The 19984-nt window shown below is 43.1% G+C and overlaps 3 protein-coding genes and 1 long non-coding RNA gene across 14 annotated transcripts; 3 read left to right on the top strand and 1 right to left on the bottom strand.

The window, feature by feature from the left end:
• The first annotated feature begins 679 nt into the window (after positions 1 to 679).
• Positions 680 to 1763, top strand: LOC107265948. 2 transcript variants are annotated; one of them, XR_001537319.2, is made up of 4 exons: positions 680 to 982; positions 1208 to 1387; positions 1530 to 1608; positions 1672 to 1763. It is a non-coding gene; the product is annotated as an uncharacterized LOC107265948 (long non-coding RNA). The 2 variants fall into 2 exon arrangements; XR_001537318.2 differs by lacking the exon at positions 1530 to 1608 and having other exon boundaries at positions 686 to 982.
• Positions 1764 to 2034: 271 nt separating this feature from the next.
• On the top strand, positions 2035 to 5587 carry LOC107265945 (ubiquitin carboxyl-terminal hydrolase 1). Of its 3 annotated transcripts, XM_015735909.2 has the most exons (8): positions 2035 to 2319; positions 2545 to 2724; positions 2867 to 2945; positions 3009 to 3247; positions 3307 to 3536; positions 3598 to 4112; positions 4183 to 4375; positions 4467 to 5587. In XM_015735909.2, the coding sequence occupies exons 3-8, from the start codon at positions 2903 to 2905 to the stop codon at positions 5020 to 5022; spliced, it is 1776 nt and encodes a 591-aa protein (XP_015591395.1). In that variant the 5' UTR covers positions 2035 to 2319; positions 2545 to 2724; positions 2867 to 2902; the 3' UTR covers positions 5023 to 5587. The 3 variants fall into 3 exon arrangements, with proteins under 3 accessions (XP_015591395.1, XP_015591394.1, XP_015591393.1); XM_015735908.2 differs by lacking the exon at positions 2867 to 2945 and having other exon boundaries at positions 2035 to 2273; XM_015735907.2 differs by lacking the exon at positions 2867 to 2945 and having other exon boundaries at positions 2036 to 2319.
• A 95-nt stretch (positions 5588 to 5682) lies between these two features.
• On the top strand, positions 5683 to 8628 carry LOC107265946 (cyclin-dependent kinase 2). 2 transcript variants are annotated; one of them, XM_015735911.2, is made up of 6 exons: positions 5683 to 5965; positions 6056 to 6221; positions 7206 to 7401; positions 7479 to 7751; positions 7826 to 8029; positions 8106 to 8628. In XM_015735911.2, the coding sequence occupies exons 2-6, from the start codon at positions 6106 to 6108 to the stop codon at positions 8214 to 8216; spliced, it is 900 nt and encodes a 299-aa protein (XP_015591397.1). In that variant the 5' UTR covers positions 5683 to 5965; positions 6056 to 6105; the 3' UTR covers positions 8217 to 8628. The 2 variants fall into 2 exon arrangements, with proteins under 2 accessions (XP_015591397.1, XP_015591398.1); XM_015735912.2 differs by lacking the exons at positions 5683 to 5965; positions 6056 to 6221 and adding an exon at positions 6930 to 7113.
• On the bottom strand, positions 8482 to 19405 carry LOC107265944 (protein piccolo). Of its 7 annotated transcripts, none has more exons than XM_015735902.2 (10): positions 19239 to 19391; positions 17894 to 18299; positions 16334 to 17863; positions 16086 to 16132; positions 15834 to 16008; positions 15554 to 15762; positions 15285 to 15470; positions 14301 to 14345; positions 13175 to 13336; positions 8482 to 9780 (listed from the first exon to the last, which is right to left on the bottom strand). In XM_015735902.2, exons 1-10 carry the CDS (start codon positions 19299 to 19301, stop codon positions 9262 to 9264), a joined length of 3342 nt encoding a protein of 1113 aa, XP_015591388.1. In that variant the 5' UTR covers positions 19302 to 19391; the 3' UTR covers positions 8482 to 9261. The 7 variants fall into 7 exon arrangements, 6 of the variants coding, with proteins under 6 accessions (XP_015591388.1, XP_015591385.1, XP_015591386.1 ...); XR_003059213.1 differs by lacking the exon at positions 8482 to 9780 and adding exons at positions 10258 to 11853; positions 12142 to 12277 and having other exon boundaries at positions 16334 to 18299; positions 19239 to 19389; XM_015735899.2 differs by having other exon boundaries at positions 16334 to 18299; positions 19239 to 19405.
• Positions 19406 to 19984: the final 579 nt, after the last annotated feature.

A 19984-nucleotide genomic window follows, 5' to 3' on the forward strand; every position in this document is an offset into this window, starting at 1 on the left:
AACAGGGACTGCAATCGATAATTCCATTCATCTTGAAAACTCCTTATTGGTAATTAGATATTGCTGTTTATAGTAACCTATTCATCAAATCTACCGTTACTTATTTCTATTTACCTTCTATTTTATTTATTTGCAGCACCTGTGATAGAGGATTCCGCTTGTCTCTACCTGAAATTCATAGTTATTCAAACATGTAATTTTCTCTATTTTAATAAACTGTGTTTTGTGAGAGAAATGCACAGCACTCCTGTACTTGGCATAGTCTTTTTACACGTACTAGAACGACGCGATTAGGGGTCCGTTTGCGCTGTAGCGCTTTGAATAATTTAAATACTATTCAGCCGAGTAGAAGAGCAGTAAAAAATGTCCCACAAAATTGCACTTATTGATGTCGGGTAAAAATATTTCAACAATAGGCTTTTTCAATAATTCTTGAGAAGTTTTATAGTTCCCGGTCTTGTTCTAAGAGTTGCTTTGGGAACCAACGGTGAGGAGCGGAGAACCTCTGCCCGCCAAGCTACGCGTTCGTGTTCACGTTTAGCTCGACTACGACGGGATTTGCAATGTCGACGGAGGCGATGATCACTGAATTCTACTTCCAGACTTGCCACTACGATTTAGCGCCAGTATTTTGGTATCGCCTAAAACCGGAGCGTTGTGCATCTCCCCATTCATCTCTGGTTTTGTGGACGTTGAGTACAATCTATGTAAAGTATGAAAGTGGCGGATCGCATTGAAGCTATTACCGTGATCAGAGTCGTGGTGAAAATTGCAAACGTGAATTATTTAAGAAGACACAATATTGGGTGAAACGGGAAATGGCAATTGGAAAATTGTTGAACGCCTGTCAAGTTTCTTAGATAGAAATGTAGCCCACGTATGTCTTGTTGCTTCTCTATAAAATATCGTCGAGCGGTGTGTTTCAGACAAGTAACGGTGATTGTGATTTTATTTATTCCATGACTCCTCAACCTGGTAATACGTGAGTAACGAGAATTTCACACTCTGTCCTGATATTTACATGTAACACATCCGTCAGCTGTCGTCACGCAATATGCAATAATTATTCAATGTGGGCCACAATTTCTAACACATTTGCTCCATTTCTTGGAACTTCCAAAAAGTCAATTACTACATATAGGATTTTCCAGATAACCCATGGCATGTTTAGACTCCATAATTCTAAGTACTTTCCTTGTGTTTTCAGGTTAGTGGAAAATGACCGTATTAGAAGCAGAAGAAGAGACAGATGAACGGTCGATCCCTCCAAGAAAAAAGTTTTGCCTGTCTCTGTCAGGACATCGGAATACCACCCCTAAGACTATCTCTCAGCCCCCTCCTACTACTAGCAGAGGGGGCCTTTTTGAAAAACAAACCCTCTCTTACGGTAAGGACAGTGTTACCACATTATTTTCAGCACTGCTATGGAGAGCGTTAAGGTTCACCGACGATATGCCGTTCGCCATATGCGTAATCACCGACGCGTACTGCCATGATTACTTATCATATATATATTTCGGTACTGGTAGCGAATCCAGTGCACTTATGCATAACGGGATCGCGTTATGCACACATCGGCGTATACCATCAAGCGGTCGGCCTATCGTGGTAAGCCTGCTTCCTACTCCATGGATGATGGTTTACCTTAATACAATGGTACATGTTGCAAAGGTGAAGGAAAAATGTTAAACGGCTATCGAAATCATCTGAGCAATCATCAAGATCCCGGTTGCGACGTCATGGGCGGCGGTTCTGAAGGATTGTAATTCTTGAGAAGTTTTATAGTTCCCGGTCTTGTTCTAAGAGTTGCTTTGGGAACCAACGGTGAGGAGCGGAGAACCTCTGCCCGCCAAGCTACGCGTTCGTGTTCACGTTTAGCTCGACTACGACGGGATTTGCAATGTCGACGGAGGCGATGATCACTGAATTCTACTTCCAGACTTGCCACTACGATTTAGCGCCAGTATTTTGGTATCGCCTAAAACCGGAGCGTTGTGCATCTCCCCATTCATCTCTGGTTTTGTGGACGTTGAGTACAATCTATGTAAAGTATGAAAGTGGCGGATCGCATTGAAGCTATTACCGTGATCAGAGTCGTGGTGAAAATTGCAAACGTGAATTATTTAAGAAGACACAATATTGGGTGAAACGGGAAATGGCAATTGGAAAATTGTTGAACGCCTGTCAAGTTTCTTAGATAGAAATGTAGCCCACGTATGTCTTGTTGCTTCTCTATAAAATATCGTCGAGCGGTGTGTTTCAGACAAGTAACGGTGATTGTGATTTTATTTATTCCATGACTCCTCAACCTGGTAATACGTGAGTAACGAGAATTTCACACTCTGTCCTGATATTTACATGTAACACATCCGTCAGCTGTCGTCACGCAATATGCAATAATTATTCAATGTGGGCCACAATTTCTAACACATTTGCTCCATTTCTTGGAACTTCCAAAAAGTCAATTACTACATATAGGATTTTCCAGATAACCCATGGCATGTTTAGACTCCATAATTCTAAGTACTTTCCTTGTGTTTTCAGGTTAGTGGAAAATGACCGTATTAGAAGCAGAAGAAGAGACAGATGAACGGTCGATCCCTCCAAGAAAAAAGTTTTGCCTGTCTCTGTCAGGACATCGGAATACCACCCCTAAGACTATCTCTCAGCCCCCTCCTACTACTAGCAGAGGGGGCCTTTTTGAAAAACAAACCCTCTCTTACGGTAAGGACAGTGTTACCACATTATTTTCAGCACTGCTATGGAGAGCGTTAAGGTTCACCGACGATATGCCGTTCGCCATATGCGTAATCACCGACGCGTACTGCCATGATTACTTATCATATATATATTTCGGTACTGGTAGCGAATCCAGTGCACTTATGCATAACGGGATCGCGTTATGCACACATCGGCGTATACCATCAAGCGGTCGGCCTATCGTGGTAAGCCTGCTTCCTACTCCATGGATGATGGTTTACCTTAATACAATGGTACATGTTGCAAAGGTGAAGGAAAAATGTTAAACGGCTATCGAAATCATCTGAGCAATCATCAAGATCCCGGTTGCGACGTCATGGGCGGCGGTTCTGAAGGATTGAGAATAGCGACATTGTGCAATCTTGGTAACACCTGTTTCTTAAATAGTGTGATTTACACTTTGCGTTTTGCACCATCCTTTCTGCACAATTTACACCATCTCGCCACGGATCTGTCCAATTTGACTGACAAGCAAATGCAAACCAAGGTAGGATTCGTACAATGATCCAGTGACAACATAATTTATCCTAATGTTTCCTTCGACAGATTAAATCCTCCTCATTAGGTAGAACCGGAGTATCCTTAACTTCAAGCGGTAGTCGAAGTTGGAGCAGCAAGGATCTTTTAGCATTAGCAGGTCCCACTGGAGAACTTAGCAAGCCTCGAATACAGGTAGCTACAGAGAAGCTTCACGAATTGTTTATGGCTCTACGAGTCTTAGAAGCAAGAGATAGCAGTGAACCTTTTCAACCGGACGCTTTTCTCCAGGCCCTCAGGTATGCACCCTTTAATCTAGTACATCATATTCGGAGTTACAGTAGCTTCCTCTTGTTTCAGAGAAGTAAATCCTATATTTGAGGGTAATCAGCAGCAAGACGCACACGAGTTATTAGTTTGCCTCTTAGACAACATCAGAGAAACATTTCAATTACTGGTTAGGCATAGAGAGAGTCAGTTTGGTCAGCCGAGTAATGGAGGCGCTTTGGACTTTTCTTCGGAACGTGTGAACGATGTACAATCTGAAGGTAGTTCCGGTAAGCGAGGCGTTCGCAAGTCTTGGAAGAAGAAAAAAGTTTCAACCAAAGGAAGTTCGATATCCATCATCCAAGCAAACATAAACGGCGACGCGGTACCTTCCAGACCGGTGGACAATGGTTACTCGGATTTTCCTGAGAGCAACGGTGACGTAGTCGCTCAACGACCAGAAAGCAAGAAGTGTTTTATATCAGAAGATTTCGAAGGAGTCAGCCTCCTTCGCACAACGTGTCTCGAGTGCGAACACGTCACTGAGAGGAAGGAGACTTTCTGCGATATTTGCGTTCCGATCGATACAGATCGATCCAGCGAGAAGGGTAAGTCATTGGATCAGTTAAGTGAAGGCGTTACCTAACGAATGTTTCCGAACAATGTTGGTTGCTTTAGATGAGTCAGGATCTCCAATAGATAGCAGTGAAGTATACAAACGTGCTGTGGTGACTAGTGAGCTGCTGTGGGGAAGAGACAAGTATTGGTGCGCACGCTGTCTACGCTACAATGAAGCTCGTCGTGCCGTCTGCTTCCCATCGCTACCCAGATTGCTCGTCCTACAGCTCAAAAGATTTTCCACAGCAGCCGGGTAAGATCCAAATGTGATTCTTCTACCAAAAGATTCAAATATTCATGTAAATTCTTACAAGAACCATACGAAGAAGTCTACTTGGTTCTAGCTCTATGGAGAAGATCAACAACCACATGCCGACACCCTTGACCCTTCAATGCTTCTGCGAAGAGTGCAGCTCCGATCAATCACAACGTGTTGCATCAGCACGAGAAAAGGACTCTCGGCACATTTACAAGCTTTACTCCGTGATCATGCATCAGGGGGCCACTATGACAGCTGGGCACTACGTTGCCTACACGAGAATCCCGGACGAGTCCGCTTCATCCGAGTATCTTCGATGTGATCGGGACGGAAAGCGACAGAATTCTGGACAAAGTAATTCCACGTCAAGCGCACCTGTCTCAGACCGAACACCTGGGATACTCAAGTACTTCCGACCAAAGCCCAACGTTACTGAGAACAAGGAGCCGCTGGTAAAAAACGGCTGTCGCAGTATGGAATGCTGTGGCATCCGTAGGGGTAAACATTCCGGTACGTGGTTGGAATGTGACGACGAGGCTGTCAGGGCAATACACATTCGAGAACTCGAGGAGAAGCTTGCACCAAATCCTCGAAATTCAGCGACCCCGTATCTTCTCTTTTACGTGAGGTCCTCAGCGTAAGCATTCCTTCTTACATCTGTATCAAACGTCTCAATTTTAATTTAAAACCTTCAAAATACTTGCGCAAAGGCAAAAACGATTTAAAAATATATATATATATATATATATATATATGTATAAGAAGACATCGTCCGTTGGTGTCATGAATGTCAATTCAGGACATTTTTCGAGTTCGCAAGAAAGAAAAGACGAATGCATGTAAACAGGTCCAACTTCGTGTATCATAGTGTAATGCTTCGAGATCGTAACATAACGTAATAAAAATTGCATATTAACCCTGGAATGCATATCGGAGCGACGCTTCGTCTTAATGCAAAATGTTTCTCAGTGTATTTAATGAAAAAAAAAAGGTGTATGCATTCTAGGATTAAGGATACCAGTATTGAACTCGAAACAATGAATTGTGCGTTTGGCATCCTGTCGCAAAATAAAATCGATGGTGAGAGGGAAAACCGAAGGGATTTAATTTTCATAAATCACAACCCGTATTACTTTGATATGAAATCCCATCAGAATGGATTCCACTCAGTCTATTGTAATAAATCTTAATATTCGCTTCCATAAACAAGATACTATATTCAATGATCCACTGAAAAGTACATTTTTTTACGTCTTCCTATTCCCTGAAACCCTTTTTTTTTTTTACCCTGAAAGGGAATACCAGGGAAGACCTTTCACACGGTAGAAAAAGGAAAGAAAGATGGCCACTGTGTATTCGATGAATTTAAAAATGGGGTTGCAGTCAAGGTAGTGGAATAAACCAGTCGAGTGAGGCAATGACCGCAACGCAGGTCATGGATTACGTATGAACTTGTATTATACTCAATGGAGGTGATTGACATGGGTCCTTGTTAAAAGTGATAGTAATATCTAGCGATATTATCCTCTAAACGGGAAAAATCGGCGGCAATTGTAAAAGGCAGGAATCTGGTACAAAAAGGGCGTGAGTAGAGCGTGTAACACGTTGCAGGCCATTTTTGGATTGGGAGTGAGGAAGTGAATTACGTGAAGTCAAGTGATTTGTGAAACGTAGGACGACGCGGGAAACAGTTGATCGCCGGGTGCCGCCGAGTCGTAGAGGTTATGGATAACTTCGTTAAAATTGAAAAAATCGGCGAAGGGACTTATGGCGTTGTTTACAAGGCGAAGGATAAGCTCACTGGGAAAATGGTGGCGCTTAAGAAAATACGACTAGAAACGTATGTGTTAATATTACATCATAAGTCTCTTTTCTTTTTAGAGCGTCTAAGTTTATGCTTTTTTGTATGTATACTCAGCGTTCTGGCCCCCCTAAACATATTTTTGTCTCTGTCCTACTCATGTAATTTAAATGGATAAACTCAGTGGGTAAATCCAGATATTAATGACGCTGAGTGTATATCGAAACCGGCTTTTATACCTTGTTATTTTGTGACTGAGTCCGCGACGCTAAGCGTTTCGATGTTACCGGTGTGTCGTTGCACTGACAGATCGTTTTAAGGTGCAGCTAACATAAATTAAAAATGAGATTAATTAATGCGTTTCAGGGATTTCATGAGTGGGTGAAAGGTAATAAATGTGGAAATAATGTTAACCTTAAGTTTTCGGAATGGTCAAGTATGCATTCGAAATCCTAATATCTTCATTTTCCTTATTTCTCTTGCACTTTGTTGTTAATCATGCGTTACCAACTTATTATCCTTTTCTCGTTTTCATCTAATCCTTTAAGTGGCAGGATATTTCCTTTTTTTTTCTTCCGTTTACGGGTGGGCTTTTCGCTTTCATGCATCGCTAACACATCCGCTAACCCGCACTTTGGGCTCAGCTGAATCTGCAGGGGCCACGTTACACTATATCCTCGTAGCACCACATTATTCAGCTCGTCCCATCGCGCAATGCTCGCCTGGTATTTAAGTTTTGTGAGTTGATCAAAGAATCTTTATTTTAAATACGGCAATGATTCGTTTACCTGTTCGCGATAATGTTTCTCGTAGTTGTATACCACAGGGAATAAGCGTTTCGCATTGCCGTTTGTAGTTGCCAACTTATTCTGTATGCTTTGGATGTATTAATTAATAACATGGAAGACATAAAGAAGAAGGACGTATTACAGTTTGTTATCTAATTTATTATAACATACAGAATACTATTGCATTGTTAGTGAATATTTTTTGTTTAATGTAATGATGTTTGGTTTTGATTAGGGAGAGTGAAGGTGTACCATCCACTGCAATCCGAGAGATATCCCTGTTGAAGGAGCTTGCACATCCAAACATCATACAATTATTTGATGTTGCACAATGTGATAAACATCTCTACCTCGTTTTTGAATTCTTACAACAAGATCTCAAAAAGTTTTTAGACTCTTGTAAAACTGGTCTAGATTCTGCCCTTATTAAGGTAGTTACTATAATTGAATGTTTGCTGTGAAAATTCTGTGTACTTTGTTAGGAAGCTAGAGTCATTTGTCATTGCAGAGTTATCTGTGGCAATTGTTGAGAGGAATCGCATTCTGTCATCTTCATAGAGTCTTTCACAGAGACCTAAAGCCACAAAATTTATTGATTGACCATGAGGGCTATATAAAATTAGCAGACTTTGGCTTGGCACGTTCATTTGGAATTCCTGTACGTACATACACACATGAGGTTGTGACATTGTGGTATAGAGCTCCAGAGATACTCTTAGGAACCAAATTATATTCCTCATCAGTGGATGTGTGGAGTCTTGGTTGTATCTTTGTGGAAATGGTAGGTGTGCCATTGAAAGCTAATAACACAGATGTTCAGAACCAATGATCGCAAACAAACAGTTATTTTAATAGGCAACAAGGAGAGCCCTTTTCCCTGGAGATGCAGAAATAGATCAACTCTTCAGGATATTTCGAACTCTGGGAACTCCAGATGAGACTGTGTGGCCTGGTGTATCGCAACTTCCTGATTACAAATCCATGTTCCCCAGATGGGATGCACGAAGTCTCGACGAAGTTGTTCCATCCTTTGACTCTAAGGCCAAAGATTTACTTACGGTATGCTAAGATAAAAATGGTATAACACTATTTATATGGAACTATACTTACACAGATACGTTCTGATTGTTTACAGAGATTGTTGACCTATGATCCGAACAAAAGGATAACAGCTTTGATGGCTCTGAACCATCCTTACTTCAATGGTGTGAAGTTAGTACCACCACCATTACCAAAGAAAGACTGACCTTAGTACTCTGTTAGAGTTCGTTTATTCATTATACTTCATAGTACTTTTCATCTGCTAAAAGCAGTACCTCTAGAGCTTAGAAAGTCTACTGAAAAATATCTCAGTTGACATGATTCTAATTATTAAGAAATAATAATAACTATTTTTGATGCATTCATATTTGCTCTGGACAATATTAGTAGTGTTCAGGGCTCATAAAAAAGAGAGAGCTAATTGTATAGTTGAGCAAGGACAAAGTCTCTAAGCCGACTGTAAAGACGTGTTCCTCTAGCGATCCCATTTATTTTTATATAACTTCCATTGTCGTGCAACAGGTACCGTGCGATTATCAATAAAACTAATATGACTTTAACTAAATTGTAATTTAACAAAGTTTGTTCGAGATAATAATAAACGCTGTTGCTGAATATTGAGGTTCTGTTCTGTTTTATTATTTGTAGGAATTAATCGTGTAAGAAGCTTGTAGTACAAATGCAACACCACCTAAGGATTCGTATAGAATTATCATGGGTGCAGGATGATGTCATAGGAACCAAATACGGCTGTACTTGGTTAGTAAAACTCAAGGACACCAATTAACATTATCCACGACTCCATAACATATTTTAATCTTCTTCAGAGTAGAAGATGGGGGTCGGGAAATTCCTGAGTTCCCCAGGTGCTGGGGGACAGATTGCTGCCTGGAAGATCGTCGCTTAACTGGTACGTCAAGCAACGACTACTGCTTGAGCAATCAAAAATCCACGTCCTGAGTATAGCATACCTATTACGATGGTGCAGATAGAGCTAGTGTAGGATTGAACTTTAACCAAATGTCAGTGACTCAATATTTTTCATAGTATTATGGCTCTGACACTAGGTGACCCGTTCATCCTATTTAGGATCGTCATGATCTGTTCCTTATATGCTTATGGCTACGAACGGAATATAAGATTCTTCTCCGAGAAGACACATGCAGAAGGCAGTCAATCTGACGCAAGATCGGATCAGACCAATTTAATTGATACCCGTATCTCATCTCCGAGTATTTGATGTAAATTTATTATTGTGCCAGTCCGCCGGTTCTGGTCGGAGGTGGAGGGGTCTCCACTAGCTTCGGTAGAGCTATTTTCGACTCGGGTCCGGGTACGGGAATCACTGGATCCTGAATATTAGACTCGGGCAGTAGTGAAGCTGCTAGTTTAGGTAGACGAAAGTCTCTTGGGGATGACGATTTCTTTGTATTATCCGTAGACGTCTTCTCCGAGGACTTAATGGGGAGACTGTTTGGTGGTCGTGGAGAAGTTGGCGACCTGGGGGATCTTTTCTCGAGGACATTTCTGGATTTAGTTTTCTTTGCCTCCTCGACGACATCCTCTTCCTTGGCAATGGTCACCTTCTTGGGTGTGCTGGACTCCGGTGTCTTGGCTAGATTCGATTTCTGGGGTCTAGGAGTTGACGTAGGACTGGGACTCCGCGTGGGTGGAGGAGGATGAGGCTCAGGATGGAAATTCTTCTTTGCTTCCTTAACGGGCCCAGTACGATTGTCTTTCCCGGTTGCCGCGCTTATGGAATTCTCCACCTGAGAACGTAGGTTTTTACCTTCAGGACGTTACTGCAATCTCATCCTTTGCACGTGATACCTCGTGCGTCTGGGATTGCCCAGAGTGCTCATCGAATAATTTATACTGCATTATACCAGTGGTACTAGTGGTGGCAGATACGATACAATCAATATAATTGGATCGTCTAATTTCTAAGATTCAAGGTCGTGGATGAATCAGGTGTGTGCAGACTGACCTTGATTGTCCGATTCACCGTGACAGTGAATGGTAGCCATAGCGATGCTGCAAATGCACCAAAACGGTGCAAGCTGGTCGTGAACAACGTGGTGCTAATTATTTTCCATTATCAATATTAAAAATAAAGTGAAACAAGCTCAGGAAAACGATTCGGTTACTCGCGCAATATCAAAGGCCTTACTAACAATGAGTTACTGATACGCACTATCAAGATTCATGATAGTCTGTTGGTTGGGTGCAATGAAACGTGCTAGAAATTATATTGAAAAACAAAAGTATTATTGTAATTAGTATATCTAATAAATCCTAAGATATATATTGAATGGTCGACAACAAACAAATAGCATTCGCACCAAGTGGTAACTTGAGACAATTATACGAATCGGTATTAATTAGTGTTTTCACCTTTAATATCGCATAATCGTTCGAACGGAATACATAATCAACGTAGAAGCGAATACAGCGTTATTATTCCTAGCGAATTATAATGGCGGAAAAAGTCTCTAACAAGTGACGTAGGTAAGACATTTTGTGACGTGATTGCACGAGTGTACTTTCCAACGATAATTCATCCTCATCACTCTCCCCCAATTCGAAATTACCTTCTTCGACCCGACCCTCGCTTTTCTTCAAATATCTCCAATATATTAACTGTCTAAATCCACGTCTTGCCTCCGTATTACGTAAAGATACCAAAATGACGTATCTGTGAAAATACGAATATCACGTGTCGAATTTTTCTACATTACGTAATACAGTAGATACATTCCGTAACGTGACCTCCTCGTTCCACCTAACCTATTTACATACATGCTTAAAAATTCTCATTACTTTATCCCTCTGTCTATCCGTCTCTTGGGTTACGTGTAAACGTGGCGGCGGCCCTACGGTTAAAGATCCTTAAAGATAAGGTCAGGGTGATCGCAGTTGGATTGGCATTACCGATAAATGCATTATCGATTTCGCCATTATCGCCAATAGGTTGTCCTCCGGGCACGAGTTGACTTTATTATAAAAAATCAGCGCGACTGCGATGCTTCTTCTTTCGCATTTCTCAATCTCAATCTCCGATCTCGTGTTCGCTGTCGATTGATCGAAAGTCTGATCTCTTTCCCGTATTGTACAATTAATTAAAAAAGGAAAGGACGACTAGGTGATTCGCAAAACGTATGTGACGGAAAAGTGACATAAGCACGCTACCGCTAAACCCTACCAGCTACGCGTCTCAACTAGCTATCACCAGGGGCGTACATGTTTTTTTTTATTTCTTTCGAGTACACCGTTCTCTCAAGTGAACCGTTTGTCCTTCTGGTCTTTTCCGTTAGACAGGAAGTGCTAGTCCCAATTTGAGATGTGAACCATGGTCCATCCGACTTGGACTTTTTGGATGGCATAATAAACGATAAAGGGAAACGCGCGAGGAACATAATGTCAATTTTTTATGTCTCCCAGTCGATGGACCGCGTGGCGCTATCTATATTATATATATTAACGTGAGTTTTTCTTATCGTACTCATACTTTCGTCTTTGATCTCGTTCAAAAACTCTCACGGTCATTTTTTAATGCTACGCATCATCGACTGATCTCTAATCTCAATGCATTCTCTCTTTTCTCTCTCTCTCTCTCTCTCTCTCTCTCTCTCTCTCTCTCTCTCTCTCTCTCTCTAGCGTTTACAAGCGGCTTGGTGAGTATGCTGCGAGTTAATTCCGTGAACTTTAAAAACGCGAGATCCCTGGTCCGTAGATCAATCTCGCTCTTAGGTCCTGGTTTTGCTCTGCTCTGCTGCTGGTGCACGTGTATAGATCTTCTAGTCAACCGACGACCGATCTGGATGAATCCCCGGTTCGTCAGACTGATTATATTTTCACACTCGTATTATTAAAGCCCCACATCGCACCAACGTCAAGGATCGTGATTCGCCAATCCGCGAAGATCCTCGAGGAGCAACTTGTGAATTTACCAGTAAGCGTATACCATTTGACAGATTTTACTACCACGAAGGTAGATCCTCATGTTTAACCTCAAAATACAGATGTGAACTTTTCTTGCAGAAAGTATACGTCCTCGAGGACGTTGGCGGAGTGACGGAATCTACGTTGCGACGTTAAGATCCTCCGAAGGGAAATATCGACGGAGCTACCTTTGTGGGAAACGTGAACATGAATATAAACGCAAGCAGGGGCTAAGATGGCGACTTAGCATTCCTGGTTGAGGTTCTCGTCCGAAGTAGGCAGGCCGTTCTTGGCTTCCTGGATCGCACCTGGTGGCACGGGGCTCTGCGACACACAACACACGTTCGAGCATTTAGCCAATTTCAAGAACTGGACGCAACTGGATACATGATCTCTCATTCTCATTGGACTAGTCCCGAGCTTCGCCCTTGATAAGGACTTCATTATTATTTTTTTTAATTAATCTGCTTCTCACGTTAGCAGAAGGTTATCGTGAGGCAGGTTGCACAAGCTACAGACACACCGCGCACTTATATTCATACACGTCCTTGATTTGTCCACCTAAAGCTTTGGCCACACGTGACTCGTGTCAACGGAATTTATTGCTGGGTGACGTCACTTCCGATATGCTTTTCCATCAAGATGTATCTTTGACGAGACCGTGAGTAAAGCCGAACAGCGACCTAGATCAAGCTAGAACTACGTCACGAAGTTCAGCGCCATGAAGAAACAAGGAAATTAATGTAAGCAGAACAAATATATATACGCTTAGATCCTGATTAATTAACTGACTTGATTAATTATTGTCTGAAAGGAAACTCGTCGTGAGAATGTCTGGACAAGAGAACAAATTGGAAATGGGGACGGAGCTTGAAGGATATTATGACTGTCAGTTACAAGACACCTGACGTGCATCGTGCTACCAAAGATACCGGAAGCCTGAATCAAGAATGGAGCCTGGATTAAATTATTCATAGAAAAATAGTAGTGCCCTCCATTTTTGATTATCAACTACGGTGGAGTTCACATGCAAAACGTGAAGTCGACTAGATAATCATAAGAAGCCATCTTGGATAATGCAGTGTCTGATTAGAAGATCCAAGACTGCAAGAAACGTCGAAAGACCGATAAAAAGGAATACAAAGATCAGCTTCGACTTTGTTTGTTCTTCTTCGGTGAAATTTTTAAAATTTCTTTTTTTAAATAACTTTAACTTTGTACCTGAGAACCGCTACTGCTCAGACTATCGACGTTAGATCCAGTCTGTCGCAAGTAGTCTTTGTCGTTGAAGATCTTCTTGTCGCCACCGCCAGGCTTGTGTTTCACATTGTCCAAGGATCCCACCTTGCTCTCCGCCTTGATGTCGATCTTCTGCGTCTCGATCTAGCATTACCCATTTGGATTAATTCAATCGTATTTTCTCGAGTACATAAATACGCAATCATATACATAGCGATAGGAAAAGTGAATTTGTATTGTTAGTAAAGCGAAAGCTGAGTTTAAGCAGTGGCGTCCAAAGCTGCGCGCGCATCTCGTGAACAGCTGACATATTCTTTGAGAAATATCTGTGTCTTGTGTTAGAGCTTGTTGTTTTTCCTGCACATACTTGAAAGCATGCACGGCAATCGGCCGACACATGATTTCGAAGTATGACGGAAGTTAAGGGGGAGTGAACTATATAGATACTACGGTACAGCCAACTATAGAGCCCCTATATTATTATGATCGGAACAAACTAATAGTTGAGATCGACCAATTGTTTCCTCGCGATCTGCTCGCCCTCGACATGCGAAATCATGCTTGGCTACCCTCCTTATATCTGACTTCTACCCTTCCTTCGTAACTACCCTTCACGTGCAATGGCTTATACTTACCAGAGATAGCGATAGCGATATACCTATAGTAAAGCGTGCGCGAATCCGTACCGGAGGTAATAAATTATTTTCTACTGTAACGCTGATCGATATGCAGATTGTTTTTCTAAAGGCATTGGTCCTACCGGATACGATATGAATTTTTGTAACAAGTCCATTATCATCTTTTTGTAAAACACTTCTCGATCCATATATTGACTACGATCAATACCTTAGAAAATCACTGAGCATATTGCACGTGCAGAAATTCACCATAATATTAAAGTTTCAAGTAACGCAGGCGGAAGTGCAGATCATCCGACGAATGTCTTCTTCCTTGGAACGAGCGTCCGTGCCAATCGAGATGCGATCGATTATTGGGAATTTTCTGAACGGAAGTGATCGTCAATCACGGAGTCTCTCGAATGACAGGAAACACTCATCCGTAGGATATAGGAAGACTATCGCAAGGATTTTATATACCGATTACTTACGTCCTCGTTGATATCCTGCGGCGTCTTTGGCGGCGTCGTCGTTGACTAAACACCCAAAAAGAATAAACAGCAGGTGTTACAAGTGACATCCTGGTTAATTTTGAATGTCGTGTTTCGTGTGTGTGTTTCCGGTCTGCATTGGGTTCAGTTTTCATCAGGTGTCTCTCTTCTGGTTTTTTTTTTTTTTTTTTTTTTTAAATACGTACTAAGAATGACGTCTCGAATCTTCCACATGTCACGTTTCGCTCGATGAGTGTATCGATTTGATCGTTACTGTGATCATTGAATGTGGATCCGATTATGAATTATTACACCGATTATTGTAATATAAAATTCGAGACAAATGAGATTTGTATGCATATAAGGTATACACCTGGGCATTCCTCATGCAATCATTTTCTTTCACTAAGCATGTCCACTTTCTACGACAATTATGACGTCGCAACGAGACGATGAACGAAGGGAGATCATCGTTGAGTATACATATCGGCTATGTGATATTTAGTATTTGAGCGTTTGAGCTATCGAGCGAGCTATTTAGTTACAAAACACGGCAAGCGTTTGCTGCTCATTGAGCTGTAGGAATTTTGAGATTGCGGCATTATGTATATTGCTTAAGACTAGACCTGTCCTATTTAACTTGCAGATGCTGAGATAAGGTAACATCGTGGATGCATCGTGCAGACTCCTTGAGTAATCCACATGTGGTTTTCTGCTTCCTGGCAGGAGACGTCATTGCTTTCCGTACTCGTTATTTGTTAATAGAAGACAAATATTCGACTTAATCGGATCTATTGTTAGCGAACTAGGATCGAGGGATGCATATAGAGAAAACGATAGCATGCCGACGTTAAGAGTAGAAAAATATAGCAATCAAAAACCTGACGTAACAGAAGATTCTGGAATCTCGCGAATTTTCAACAGTCAACCATGAAATCTTTCTTCTCTTCTAAATCGAGGTCTTTTTTTACGGTTTTGAATTACCTTCACGCTTCCACCTCCTGGTACGTGCTTGGCGTTATCCTTTGAACCAACTTTTGGTTTTGCTTTGTCCTTGAAATCCAACTTCACCGTTTCTATCTTCTTGTCGCCACCGCCTGGTTTGTACGTCGCGTTGTCCAGTGAACCCACCTTAGGCTTTGCGTTCCACTGAAGCTTCACTTGCGTTATCTGTACCAGAGATAGAATGGACGTGACCGTGGATTATGAGGGATTTATTGTTGATTTGTATAGAAAAAAAAGAGATGCTGAACCTTCTTATCACCACCGCTGGGAGTATATTTCTCATTTTTCGCTGCGATCTTTGGTTGCGCCTTACTGAAATCCAATTTTCGATTCTCGATCTTTACTTTTCCGCCACCAGGTTTGTAGCTGGCATTCTCCAAGGATCCGATCTTCGATCGCACTGTCTTCAGGTTGGGCGAGGGTGCGGCGCCAACCTGAACTTTGTTCATGGGAACTTCTGGGGACAAATCATTCGTGGAAGGACCCGTTCTCTTTTGTTTATCATCTTTTAATAGACGCTGTACTCACTCTTCTTCTCTGTAGGCACAGCTGATGCCGCAGTGTCTGGCGTTTTAGGCAATGACTTTGCTGACTTACTCGGTGACTTGGTCGGGGATGCTGCTGTTGATCTCTTTCCGGTATCCTTAGATTTTGAGGGCGATTTCTTCGTGGGGGATCCTGCTATGCCATTTGTGCTTGTTCCCTATATAATTGAATTATACAATTGATCAATTATCCTTATATGTTTTAAACGGGATGTTTGAATGCTGAAATACTTACGTTGGTTCTCGCTGTGTTTTCCTCCGCCCTGCTGTGGTGCTCGGGTTCTGGGGGAAGAAACGAAATATCCTTAGAGCATCGAAGAAGGGATCAACTTTATTTAATTAGTATTAGGTTACTCTAAGAATTATTCTGATGTAAAATTTTGTTAATGAACCGAAGCATAGTCCCTATTGAATGATTGACTGTATCAGGGAATGATTTGAATTTTTGATCAAGTAGATTTTCAATATGGATGATTAAGGAACCTGGTTTCTTTGCTCGAGCTGACGTCGTTTTCTTTTCTGGTGATTTTTCTTTGTCCACCCTGAGAGGAGTTTGCGGACGGCGAACAATCCCTGTAGGAGTTGTCGGAGACTTTCCTCTGGAGGATTCATCCGGAGTGACTGATCCGCTCGTAGGAGTCTTCTCCTGTTTTTCTTTTCGTGTTATGGATTCCTCGGAGAAGGTCGCCCTTTTCTTTTCACCTTCCGAAAGTCTTGCGCCTCCTGGTGATTTTGGTGTCTTTGGTGACTTGGGTGGAGAAAGTGGACTGCTCGGCGGAGTCGCGTTTGGTGAAAGTGATTTCCTTTGACCATTATCAAAGCCCTTAATGCTACCTTGGGATGATCTTGAAGGCGACGCGGATCCAGGAACAGATAAGCTCTCTCTGTGTTCTGGGGTCGATGGAGTTCGGGTCCCAGGACTACTCGGAGATGTACCGGACTTGCCTGATGGTGGACGTTGACTTGGGAAATTGGACGTTGCTGACTTTGGTGGTTCCGGCGTAGAATCGAATGAGGGCATTCGTGATTTTCGTGAGCTTGGTAGTTCAGCTGGCGGATTGGATGCAGCCACTACGGGTTTTGGTAACTTCGGCGACTCATTGGTCACACTGGATGTTAAATTTGGTGAATTTGGTGGTTTTACGGATTCTTCTGCTCGACTCGAAATCATACCGGGTGACTTGGGTGATGCCGGGGTTGGGGATTTTGATTGGTTTACTTCGGGAGCCGGGGTGGACGCGTTGCTACGATTCTTTTCCTCGGACACTGGCGTTTCAGATTTTTCAGGACTCTTTTCATCGCCAGCACCACCAGTCACAGTCTTGTCTTCAGCAGGCATTTTTTCAGATTTCGCGGGCGAGGTAGACGAAGGAGTAGTTTTCTGACTGAAGGAATTTAAACTGACATTTATATCATCGGCAGTCGAGAGTCTCGATTCTGCTCGAGGAGTTTCCTGTTTGTCCAAAGAATTCTGGGAAGGACTCTTCGATTTATCCAGCTCGACAGTTTCCTTCGTCAAGTTGTCATTCTGCACTTCCGTCGCAGCCGGTCGCTCTACTTCCCTGTGTATTACTTCCGGTGGACGAGGAGTCTGTGGCTTCCCATTGGTCTCGCTGCTGTCCTTAAGATCCTGTATCACGGTTGTCCCAGGACGCACAATTTCATCTTGGGACTTTTTTACAATCCACTCCTTACTCTGGTTCTTATCCGAATCGAAGACCACGTCGTCATCGTCATCTTCATTGTCTTGATCTTTACCACGTATCTTTACCGGCTTCCTTTTAATGATGTCATCATCTGCCTCCCTCTCGGCTTTGATCTCCTGCTGACCAATCTTCTGGGACAGGTCAGTCATTTTTCCAAGGACGGGAGACGAGCCAATGAACTTTCTATCGTTAGGAGCGTAAAGCTCGGAGATGTTCCGTCGGTCGTCGTTCAGGTTAGGGGCATTCCTTGATTCCGCCCCAGGACGCGGAGAAGCGATTCCCTCGAAACTCGAGGAGAAGTTCGGATTTTGAAGAGGCTGAGAGAATTCTGAAGGATTCTGAAGAGGCTGAGACTCCAAGGACGAAATTCTTTGTGGTCGTTGAAGAGAAGTACCAGCAGGTCCGAAAGGAGGTCTCGGATGCTGTTGGCTCTGTGAACCAGGTCGGATGGCGCCCGTAGGATTTTGGGGAAAGCGAGGACCTGGTGCGAACTGCTGCGTCGGCCTCGGAGCGAAGTTTCCCGGTGACGGAGGGCGCGGAGGACCGAAATTCGGCCTCGTCTGGAACTGCTGAGGCCCTACCGAGCCGATGGAGGATCGACTGTCCAGTCGACGCAGAGGCGGCGGTTGTCCTGCTAGAGGACGGGGTCCACCGGTAGGTCCATTGTTCGGAGGATATCTGGGCGATGCTGGACCCTGAGGTCTGGCTTGAAACGCTGGCGGAAGCGACGGGCTCTGTTTTACCTGCGTCAAAACATTTATTTCCAACTGAAGGCTAAAACTCTACCCGACCCACCCTCAATGATCAAGACAGCTCCCAACCCGTAGATCCCTTGATCCACCGATCGCACGATAATGCCTCAAAAAGACTAGACCTATGTATACCCGTACCTATATGTATTTTTCAAATCACATTTTTCTACACCTCCTTCCAAAAGTAATCGTTGCTGCACGCTACACGATCGCACAATGTGATCCGGTATTTGTGACGTTTAAAAAAAAAAAAATGTGCCGTCGCTTAAGGAGAGACTGACCGGAAAAGTTGACGTTGGAAAAAGTGAAGCTAGCTTTCAAGTGTTGGTACACCTGCCAGGCTTGGATACGTGCTTTTTAATTCGATTAGCGTAATCGAATTTCGAAGCATGACCCCTCGTCAAGCACTGTCGCCCGCTTCCCCTGGTCCCACCCATCCCTCATCAAGCCCCGACTCCTCGCAGGGGCCTCCACTCGCACGATTTCGACTCAAAACGAGACAAAACGTTGTAAATCGCGTTAAAACGTTACGCAGAGGCAGCCCAAGAAGTAGAGATAAAAGGGAGTGAGAGGAGATTGGCTGCGGGCCCATCGATCTCTCCTCGTAATGCGCTGAGCTTCCTGATACCTCGACCGAGCTTTCTTCGTGCCTGCCACCGTTTCCACTCGGCCCTAGACTTTTATTACTCGGATCGATCGGGAATACCTACGTGAACTATCGACATTCCGATCCGCCTAATGCTGCCTTAATACACTCGTCGATTTTCTATGTTTTATAAACGCGCATCGAACCTATAATCCGTTCGCAGTAACTTTCACCGAACTGATCCGATCGAGCCAAGAATATCTACCTTACCAATGGTCGTTCAAAATGACAAGAAGACAAATCCCTAGGAAAGATGCAAATCCGTCCAGCGACTGACTGCTTACCATAGCATCCCCTTTCACGGCTACCGGATCGGCCATTGCTCTTGGCGTCTGTTGCGGATCCATTCGCGAGTACAGCTGGATAATCTTTTTATTTCTCACAACTTCTTTATCTCAGTCAGAGCGGTCAACTGAACCTTCCGTCAATACCGAGACAGTTCTCCATTAACCTGTTGCGTACGACAGAGAATGTTACAGGACATAAGCTTTCCTCTCGCTAGCAAACTGGCTTTTGCTCTTTCCGATCCTGAGTGCGTGATAGCTTCGGCCGCTTTCGTGTTTCTACGGTTTACGTGTCGTCGCGGCCTTTTGGATTTTCGTTCCGCGTGTCGCTATCAGTGAACCAGCCTTATACTAGCATTCAGTTGATATACGAAAAATACCTAGAGTACCTACAGTGTCGTGTGTATTGTATATACGGTTACTTACAATTAGTGCGTCGAAGCTCATGTACCAATATTCTACTGATTACTAGGCGTAAGTGGCGTCCTCATCGTAATACCTATATACGATACCGTACTGCGTGCGAACGCCGTGTGAGTACCACGTGCCAATACAATAAGGGATGCGAAGCAAAGGTGGCTGAGAGTGGGGGTGGCTTGTACGAATCTGCATAAGTATATTGGTAGGTTCGTACGTTGAGGAAAAAGATTGGAAAGGGTGACTGTGGTGGGTTCGAAGGTCACGGGGTGTATGGAATCTACATATATATATGGGGAGCATGCAAGTCACCTTAGGGTTGGTTTCAA

This window comes from Cephus cinctus, unplaced genomic scaffold (assembly GCF_000341935.2).
Source record: "Cephus cinctus unplaced genomic scaffold, Ccin1 Ccin1_scaffold0259, whole genome shotgun sequence".
Lineage (NCBI taxonomy): Eukaryota > Metazoa > Arthropoda > Insecta > Hymenoptera > Cephidae > Cephus > Cephus cinctus.